The sequence below is a fragment of the Otolemur garnettii genome, unplaced genomic scaffold (genome assembly GCF_000181295.1).
Source record: "Otolemur garnettii isolate 467f Iridium unplaced genomic scaffold, OtoGar3 scaffold00145, whole genome shotgun sequence".
In the NCBI taxonomy this organism is placed as follows: Eukaryota; Metazoa; Chordata; class Mammalia; order Primates; family Galagidae; genus Otolemur; species Otolemur garnettii.
Genome location: NW_003852540.1, coordinates 1,874,590 through 1,884,435, shown reverse-complemented (window position 1 = coordinate 1,884,435; position 9,846 = coordinate 1,874,590). Strand labels below are relative to the sequence as shown.

Genomic DNA, 9,846 nt, shown 5'->3' with positions numbered 1-9,846 from the left:
ATGCCAAGGACACCATAATCAAATTGCTAAAAAAAAAACAACTAGAAGACCCAGTGCAGTGGTTCACCCCTATATCCTAGCACTCTGGGAGACCAAGGTAGGAACATTTCTCAAGGTCAGGAGTTGGAGACCAACCTGAGCAAGAGCGAGAGAACCTGTATCTACCAAAAATAGAAAACTTAGCCAGGCATGGTGGAGCATGCCTGTAGTCCCAGTTATCCAGGAGGCTGAGGCAAGAGGATAGTTTAAGCCCAGGAATTTGAGGTTGCAGTAAACTAGAATGAGCCCACTGTATAGCTAAGGTGAGAGAGACTCTACCCTCCCACAAAAATACCAAATGGAAAACTGAATCTATAAAAGGAATGAAGAGCATCAAAAAAAGAAAATATATAGCTAAATATAAAAGCACTTGTTTTCTCATTTCTAAATCACTTTAAAAATATCTCACTTTTTAAAGTGAAAGTAATAGCATATTATGGGATTAATATCATAATAATAATGTGTGACAACAATAGCACAAAGAATGGGGGTGGAAAATAAAAATAAATGTTGTGATATTTCCACACTATATGTGAAGTGGTATATTATTATCTGAAGCTAAACTATGATGAGTTAAAAGTGCACAGTAAAACCCTAGAGCAGTGGTTCTCAACCGAACTGTATTAAAGGGCCATGGCATTAGGAAGGTTGAGAACCACTGCCCTAGAGGAAGAAATTATTTGAAGGTAGATTATTGTATATCAAGCAGCCACTAACAAGAAAGAGAGAACGTTTAAAAGCCAGTTGTAGAAATATATACAAAAGAATCATTAAGAAAACTGAAACAAAATAAAAAAATCAAAAAGAACAAAAAAGGAACAAAAAATACATTACAACAAATAGAAAACAAGCAAGAAGACAGAAGATTTAAATTCAACCATCTTGATAACTGCATTAAATGTAAATGGTCTAATCATGTCAATTAAAGGCAGAGACTGTCAGATTGAATTTTTAAAAAGACCACACTATGTGTTATCTACAAGAAATCCACTATAAATGTAAAGATATAGGCAAGTTAAAGTGAAAGAATGAACAAATCTGTGGACATAAAACCCATATATATGGCGGGCTATACATAAGGAACTTGAACATCAGGGGATTTTGACATCTACAAGGCATCCTGGAACAAATCCTCCGAAGATACTAAGGGATGACTATACCATGCAAATACTGATTTTTTTCTTTTTTTGAAATAGAGTCTTAAACTGTTGTCCTGGGTAGAGTGCTATAGCATCATCATAGCTCACAGAAACCTCCAACTCTTGGGCTCAAGTAATCCTCTTGCCTCAGTTTTTCTATTTTTAGTAAAGATGGGTCCTACTCTTGCTTAGGCTGGTCTCAAACTTGTGAACTCAAGCAATCCACACACCTCGGCCTCCCAGAGTGCTAGGTAAATGCTAATTTTTAAAAAGGAGAGCCTGCATAAATATTAGATTTCAGAATAAGGAATATCAAGGGACTAAAAAGGGACATTTCATAACAAAAAGAGAAATAAACTTATAATTACAGATAGAAACTTCAACAGTCCTCTTTCATTAATTATTAGAAGTAGACAGAACATCAGTAAGGGCATAGAAAACTTAAATAACACTATCCATTATTTTGACCTAAATAACGTGTATAAGATTCTCCACCAAGATCACAGTATATATACTTTCTTCATGGGTATGTAGAACCTTCATGAAAACAGAACCAAATATGGACAATAAAATAAACTGCAATGACCTTAATAGAACTGGAATAATTAAGGGAATTAAACTTGAAATCTACAAAAGAAAGATATTTGGAATATCCTCTGCATATTTAGAAATTATATATCAAACTTTTTTTCTTTTCCTTTCTTTCTTTTTTTTTGAGACAGATTCTCACTATGTCACCCTTGGTAGAGAGCTGTGGCATCACAGCTTACAGCAACCTCAAACTTTTGGACTTAAGCAATTTTCTTGCCTCACCCTCCCCAGTAGCTGCGACTATGGGCACCCGCCACAACCCCTGGCTATTTTTTTGTTGCAGTTATCATTGCTCTTTAGCTGGCTCAGGCTGGGTTCAAAGCTGCCTGCCTGGGTGTTATGTGGCTGGCGCCCTACCCACTGAGCTATGGATGCCACCCATACATATCAAACTTTTAAATACTCCAGAAAGCAAAGAAATCACAATTAGAAAATATTCCAATTTAAATGAAAATCATATATCATATCAAAAAGTGTACGATGCAGCTAAAGTTATACTCACAAGGGAATTCATACCATTAAAATTCTTCTATTGGCAAAGAAGAAAAGTCTCAAATCAATGATGATTTCTATTTTAAGAAACCAGAAAAGCAAGAAAAGCAAATTAAACCCAGAGTGAGCAGAAATAAGGATAGTAATGCAGATCAGGGTAGAAATCAATGAAATTAAAAAAACAGAATAAAGAAAAATCAATGAAACTAAAGTTGGTCCTTTGAAAAGATTAAATAAATTGGTAAATCTCTGGTAAGACTATGTAGGAAACAAAAGAGAAGACATAAATTACCAAAGTTAGGAAAAAAAGAAGGCAGTTAATACCCTATGCCAAGCTGAAAGAAATTAAAGATCTAAATTTTATGAAACCTAAATTTATTCCCCAAATAAATGGAGAAATGTATGTACCATGCTAACAGATCAAAAGACTCAACATAGATAGTACTTAATTTAATTATGGTTCAACTTAATGACTTCTGACTTTATAATGGGTTTGATTTATCAAGATGTAACCCAATTGTAAGTTGAGGAGCATCTTTACTATTACGATACCATGAAATATCATTGACGATATCATTGAATCTATAGATTCGATGCAATGCCAATCACAATCCCAGCTGACTCTTTTATAGAATCTCACAAGTGGATTGTAAAATTTATGCAGAAAGGTAAAGGAACTAGAAGAGATAAAACAATTCTGGGAAAAGAAAAAACAAAGCAGGAGGGCTTTATTTCAAGATTTAGTATAAATCTACAATGGTCAAAACAGTGATTATGATTATTATTATTTTTTCTTTTTTGAGACAGAGTCTCACTATGTTGCCCTGGGTAGAGTGCTGTGGCATCACAGCTCACAGCAACCTCAAATTCTTGGGCTTAAGTGATTCTCTTGCCTCAGCCTCCCAAGTAGCTGGGACTACAGGCACCTACCACAATGCCCGGCTATTTTTGTTGTTGTTGTTATTGTAATTGTCATTGCTGTTTTAACTGGCCTGGGCTGGGTTCGAACTCGCCAGCCTTGGTTTATGGGGCTGGCACCCTACCCACTGAGCTACGGGTGCCACCAAAACAGTGTATTATTAAAATAAGTACAGATACATATATTAAAGGAACACAACAGAATCCATAAATAGACTCACATAATATGTCAATTTTTTTAAAAGGTGGCAAGATAATTCAATGGAGAAATAATGGTGTATATAACAAATAGTCCTAGAACAATTAGCTGTTCATATGCAACATAAAATAAAATAAAATAACCTAGACATTTACCTCATACTATATACAAAACATTACAGATACTGCCTAATGCTGAAGCTGAGTGAGATAGCAGATTGCTTTAGGAGCAGAACTAGGAACATAATTGTTAGATACTCCAGAAAATGTAATACTTTCCCAGTGTTCCTATTGAATGGAAAGTTATATGAATGCCAATACAATTATTTTATTTATTTATTTTGAAACAGAGTCTCATTCTGTTGCCCAGGCTAGAGTGCCCTGGTGTCAGCCTAGCTCATAGCAACTTCAAACTCCTGGGTTCAAGTAATCCTCCTGCCTCAGCCTCCTGAGTAGCTATGACTACAGCCACCTGCCAAAATGTCTGACTGGTTTTTCTTACTTTAGTAGAGACAGGGTCTCACTCTTGCTCAGGCTGGTCTTGAACTCCCAAATTCAAGGGATCTTCCTGCCTACACTTCCCAGAGTGCTAGGATTACAGGTGCTTGTAATATAATTATTTTAAGTATAGTTGGTTGATGCCATGTAGCCACCTGACTTCATAATGTTTAAATTATACATCAGAAAACAAATGGCACCAGCAAATGGAGAAATTAAATATTCAAGAAGTAAGTATCTGGTTAACCAAACAACACAGAGCCATAAACACAAAATAACAGTATTGAAAAGAGGTCTTCAAAATTATCCCAATTCGATCACATCATTTCAGAGATGAGGAAAAAGAAGTTTGTGTTTTTAAATATCACAGATATCAAGATAAGAATCAAGGTATCTTCACTGATTTTAGGGTATATAGGAATTAAGACAATTATCTGTCACTCTTAGAAAAAATAATTATTGGGACCTGTTTTCCTTTTCCGAGATTTGACATCAACGATCACTGCCCTGTTCTTCTCGGTAAAGTGCTTCAAGATGATCACATTATGAGGCTCATTGGCATTATCCATATAAACACAGCGGGTTCCCACACACAGGACCTGGAACATGGCAGCAACAGAAAAGACAACTCAATAGCACATCGAGGCCAGAAAGAGTGCTCAACTGAGTATAAGCCCAGCCCCTTTTGCTTGGGCCTCTAAATTCAACCAGCACTCAGGAAAAGGGTTTTTCTCATCTCTAGGTCAAAGGGCCTAGCATAGGCCTGGAACAAAATTTAAGTCCTTGCTGCGTGAGGCCATGTTTTTATAGTCCCCTTTATCTCAATCAGTTGAGAGACATGAAGATTGGAAATAAGATCCAGATGACTGGCAAAGTGAAAAAAATCATTCTTTGAAGTTCTTTGTAATTTAATATATTACAGTCACATATACATATTATTCAAAGCCAACTACTGGCTAATGAAATGAATCAAATGGCTAAACTGTTAAAAATGTAAGTTGATTAAAATATCCCATAATCTTGAAAATATACCAATACTGTAAAATCAAGTCACACAACTGAAAGAAAAAAAACATGCCACAGAGACTGTGACCAGCACGATGAAGATCAGAAGGGGTGGCTAGGCCTACAGAATGCAGTACCTGGGGGAAGCCGACCAGCACGAGCAGGGTGAAGATGTTGGTGTGCTTCAGCTGGAAAGGCAGCTGCTTGATACAGTGGTCTGTGAAGGTAGCAATGACATCACGCCACAGTGGGGAACTGTTGAGTGACCGCAGTATCTCTGCCATGGAGCATGCCCAGTCCAAGCCCACCCGGCTGAAAGGCAAAAACTCTATTAGGGGCAGTTAGGGGCAGGGCACAGAGCTCACTGCACTCCAGGCAGACCCAGAGATGTGCAGAGAGCCGTTCGTTAATTAGCATAAAAACAACCAGAATGATGCTTTTCATAAAATGGTGAGCAACAAACAAACAAAATTGAGATGCTACTTACATATTCAGTCAAAATTATGTTTTCAAAAATCTCTATAAAAAGTCACCCAATGCATGTGTGCACACCCACATTCACACACACGCAAAGCTTGGAAGAGAATATAATAAAATACCAGATGTATTAATACGGGTCAAGTCACAGTGTTTTTCTTTTCCTTTGTTTCTGTTTTCTCAATTTGGTATTGTGGTAATGTTACTTTTATGCTGTAAAGATTTATTTTCTTTAACCACAAGGCCTACACTTACTGCTCAGGATAAAACAAACCAGAATGTATATCAGCAGAGACCTGAGTCAGCTGACAGTGTTGAGCCTGCTCCTCTGCTTGAACGTGGGTTGACACAGCAGCTAATCAACCCAGCTCTATTCTCATAGAAGGTTCTCAGACAACAGCATTGGAACATACTCAGATTAATCAACAGCCAGGCCTTTGATGTAAAGAAATGAACACCAATGTGGGGTATAGTTGAGGTAGAGGGGGGCAGTGAGAACCAAGGATACCTGTCCAGACACACAGCTCCCAGGCTAAAGAGCAGATGTGTGGTCTTCCAGCCATCTGGCACAATGGAACTGTCCCCTGCAGCAAACAGGTTGTGCTTGGCTGAGAGGATCTTGATCACTGCACCATCTACCTCTGCTGGTAAAAGACGAAGGATTAACTGGCCCAGAAGACCCAGGGTGAGGTGGTAGGTCTCATTCAGGTGGCCTGCATTTGAGATGACAACCTGAAACATCAGTGGGAGGACATGCTCCAGGTCTATCAGGGGGACTATGGGACCCTGTCAAGAGACAGAGAAAAAATTCAGTTTAGTACAAAATCCACGTAATTGTACCAGCTAAACACTCCATCCCCTTGTATCTTATTTACAATTTCTGAGTGCTAATGGAATTATGTAGCAGCTTTCATAAATATCTTATGCACAATCACTTATAAAATACTAGGTCTGATAATTAATTTTGTGAACTCCTCCTAGAAAAAGTGCTACGTACCTCACTGCTGAGGTACATCTCTGAAGTAGTCCTCTTGGGAAGCTATGCACCAATGCCAGAGCCTAGTCCACCCTTCAAAGCAATTTTGGAACTTTTTTTCAGGAATGGCTATCATAACTGTTGTTGTCTGAGGTCTGAAAATTATGTTTGTGAACTTGTTCTAGAAAAAAATCTCATATACCTCATTGCTAAATACCACTATGGTCACCTGTGAAGTATTCCCCTTGACTGTAATGATATTCAGCAATTATGTATGCAGCACTTTTTCTAGGACAAATTTACAAACTTAATTGTCTGACCTCATAAACATTCTTAGGTATCACCTTACAATCCTACTTCTAATATTCCTTTACCCTGAAAATAAAATATTTGGTCCTGCCCTACCTCCTGATATGTTCATTATAAAAGAATTCAAATAATTCAGAAATAAAGTAAAGTTAAAACTCCCTACCCATAGGAGATAATTGTTAAAAGTTTGATGAACAAGGCTGGGCGTGGTGGCTCACACCTGTAATCCCAGCACTCTGGGAGGCCGAGGCAGGTGGATTGCCTGAGCTTACAGGTACGAGATCAACCTGAGCTAGAGTGAGACCCTGTCTCTAAAAATAGCTGGGCGATGTGGTGGGTGTCCATCTACTTGGGAGGCTGAGGCAAGAGAATCGCTTGAGCCCTAGAGTCTCAGCTTGCTGTGAGCTATGACGCCACAGCACTCTACCAGGGGACAACAAAGTGAGATACAGTCTCAAAAAAAAAAAGAAGTTTGATGAACAATTTTTCAATCTTTTTCTATGTATATTTATATATATATCAAATAAATTTCAAATAAAGTTATTTTTATTTGTTATTATTCTTTATTGTCATTTTTTTCTCTAAGGTCTCACTCTGTCATCCAGACTGAAGTACAGTGGCACAATGATAGCTCATTGTAGCCTCCAACTCCTGAGCCCAAGCAATCCTTCCATTTTAGCCTCCCGAATAGCTGGTAGTACAGGACATACATACATGGTTAGTTAAAAAATAATTATTTTTATAAAGCAGAAAGTTCACTATATCGCCCAGGCTTGTCTCTAACTCTTAGCCTCAAGTGATCCTTCCACCTCAGTTTCCCGAAGTATTGGTGTGAGCCATTGTGCCTGGCCTATTTTTCTTTCTTTAAATACTACCCTGCAACTTAGTTTGTCCTACAGCTTAACATCACTTATTTATTTATTTTGAGACAGAGTCTCACTATTCACCTTTGGTAGAGTGGCCTGGGCTGAGTTCAAACCCACCACCTTTGTATGGTGTATGTGGCTGTTGCTATAACCACTGTGCTACAGGTGCTGAGCTAATAAACACCATTTAGATAATCAGACTAGAACATACATTTCTATGCTTAATACCACCTGTTATTTCCCATTGGAAAAAAATACATAAAACTGAAGAAAACTTTTACAATGTTTGAGCTGTTACTCTCAGTGTGATTCAAGAGGGCACTACATCTATAATATGAAAACAAGGCAATCAAAGAACAAAAAGTTCTCAGAAATGACAAATGATTCTAAGACCTCCCCTGGGGGGGCCTGGCAGGGTGTGAGAGCACAGGTAAGGTGAGAAAGGCATCCACGCCTGGAAATGGGGTGAGGAGCTATCAGTGAGGAAGGTCAATCTGATGCAGGTGTCAGGGCCCAAGTGGAAAGGGGAGGGCATCTGTGCAGGGCGTTCGGCCTGGCATGGGGATCAGAGTTCAAGCAGCATAAGGAGAGTATTGCTACTGAGTAGCAGCCTGCTGTGGGTGAACATGACCTCAAAGCAAGGGGGCAACCTGACATGGAGAGATGAGAGTCAGGTATGGTGAGAGGTATCCAGGGGGCAGGCCCAGTGTGGGTGACCGGGGTCCAAACCGTGAGAAGAGGAGACTCTGGGAAGAAGAGTGGTAGTAGAGATGGGAAACTGATCAAGTAATAATAAGAAGGCTAATGGGATTTGTTCAAGACATGAGTTATAAATACAAAAAAGGAGAAAACTATGATAACCCCTATGGTTTTCGTTGTAAATTAGAGGGATTCATGATTTCATAATTCATTTTCTCTTCTCCAAATTAGAGTTTCTTAACCTTAGTGCTATTGATTTTTGGGTCTGATAATTCTTGTCTGTGCATATGTGTGTGTGTGTGGGGGGGGGGGCTGTGCATTTTAAGATGTTTAGCAGCATCCCAGGCCTGTATCCCACCAGATTTCAGTAGCATCTCCTAAGTTGTGACAACCAAAAATGTTTCTGGGCATTGCCAAATAGCTGGCTTGAGAACCACTGGTCTACAATTAGAAAGAAATAGATAGAGAGTACACACAGACATGTGCACACACATGTACACCCTAGCTTTGTCCACTGAGAATGTTTAGGAGCAGTGACACCCTATTAGCAATGAACCTATCTAGGGCTTAAACCTTGATTGCTAAGTACTGTTCTCTACCAAATGAACCCAGGCCACCTTAGAGAAATGGCTGATTCCAGGGCTAAGGAAGGGAGAATTCATGAAGTGCCTAAAACACTTGTACCTCCCATAATAATACGTTCAAAAAACAGAATATGTCAAAAGAACATGAAGTCAGCCTGAATGGGCTCCCACTGGCCAAATCCAGGACAATTTAAGGATCATAATAAGTAATTAGAACAAAAGATTATAACTAATGCTAAATAAATGAATAAATTAATAGTTTGAGGAGAAGCAGGATATTTACTTAGTTTCAAAGACTTTCCCTACTAAATATTTCCTTGTAACACAGAAGAAAAGGTTACAATGGAGAGGGCTGGCTGACATCACTTAAGTGAGCGGCTCTCACAGGAACTGTATTAAAGGGCCGTGGCTTTAGGAAGCTTGAGAACCACTGACTTAAGTGATCAAAGTGAAGAAGATCAGTAATGAAGTAAGTCAAAACTGTGTTCCTGATGGGCTACAGTGAGAAGGCGGCATCAGCTCTGTGATATTCCTGCCCAAGATGTAAAACCTGAGTCTAATCATGAAGAAACCTTGGACAAACCCAAAGAGAAGGACATCCTACAAAATAACTGGTTAGCCACAGGTAAAAAATTGAAACAGGACCCACACCTCTTACCCTCACAGAAATTAACTCACAATGGATAAAAGATTTAAGCCTAAGGCATGAAACTATGAAAATCCTGGAAGAGGGCCAGATTCGGTGGCTCGTGCCTGTAATGTCAGCACTCTGGGAGGCTGAGACAGGTGGATTGCTTGAGCTTAGGAGTTCAAGACTAGCCTGAGCGGTGGTGCCTGTAGCTCAGTGGGTAGAGCACCAGTGAGCACATACATGGAGGCTAGTGGGTTCAAACCCAGCCTGGGCCTGCTAAAACAATGACAACTGCAACAAAAAATAGCCAGGCATTGTGGTGGGCACCTGTAGTCCGAGCTACTTGGGAGGCTGAGGCAAGAGAAACGCTTAAGCCCAACTCTTGGGGTTGTGAGCTGTGACGCCACAGCACTCTACCGAGGGT

General features: G+C 39.3%; 1 protein-coding gene across 1 annotated transcript in view; it reads right to left on the bottom strand.

Annotated features, from left to right (window-relative positions):
- ZZEF1 (zinc finger ZZ-type and EF-hand domain containing 1) overlaps window positions 1-9,846 on the bottom strand; it is a 148,937-nt gene that overhangs the window by 24,526 nt on the left and 114,565 nt on the right. The window contains exons 40-42 of the mRNA XM_012810946.2: window positions 5,866-6,143; window positions 5,018-5,192; window positions 4,342-4,474 (exon numbers count right to left, since the gene is read on the bottom strand). Coding sequence (XP_012666400.1) covers window positions 4,342-4,474; window positions 5,018-5,192; window positions 5,866-6,143 — 586 coding nt within the window. The remainder of the gene's footprint in view (window positions 1-4,341; window positions 4,475-5,017; window positions 5,193-5,865; window positions 6,144-9,846) is intronic.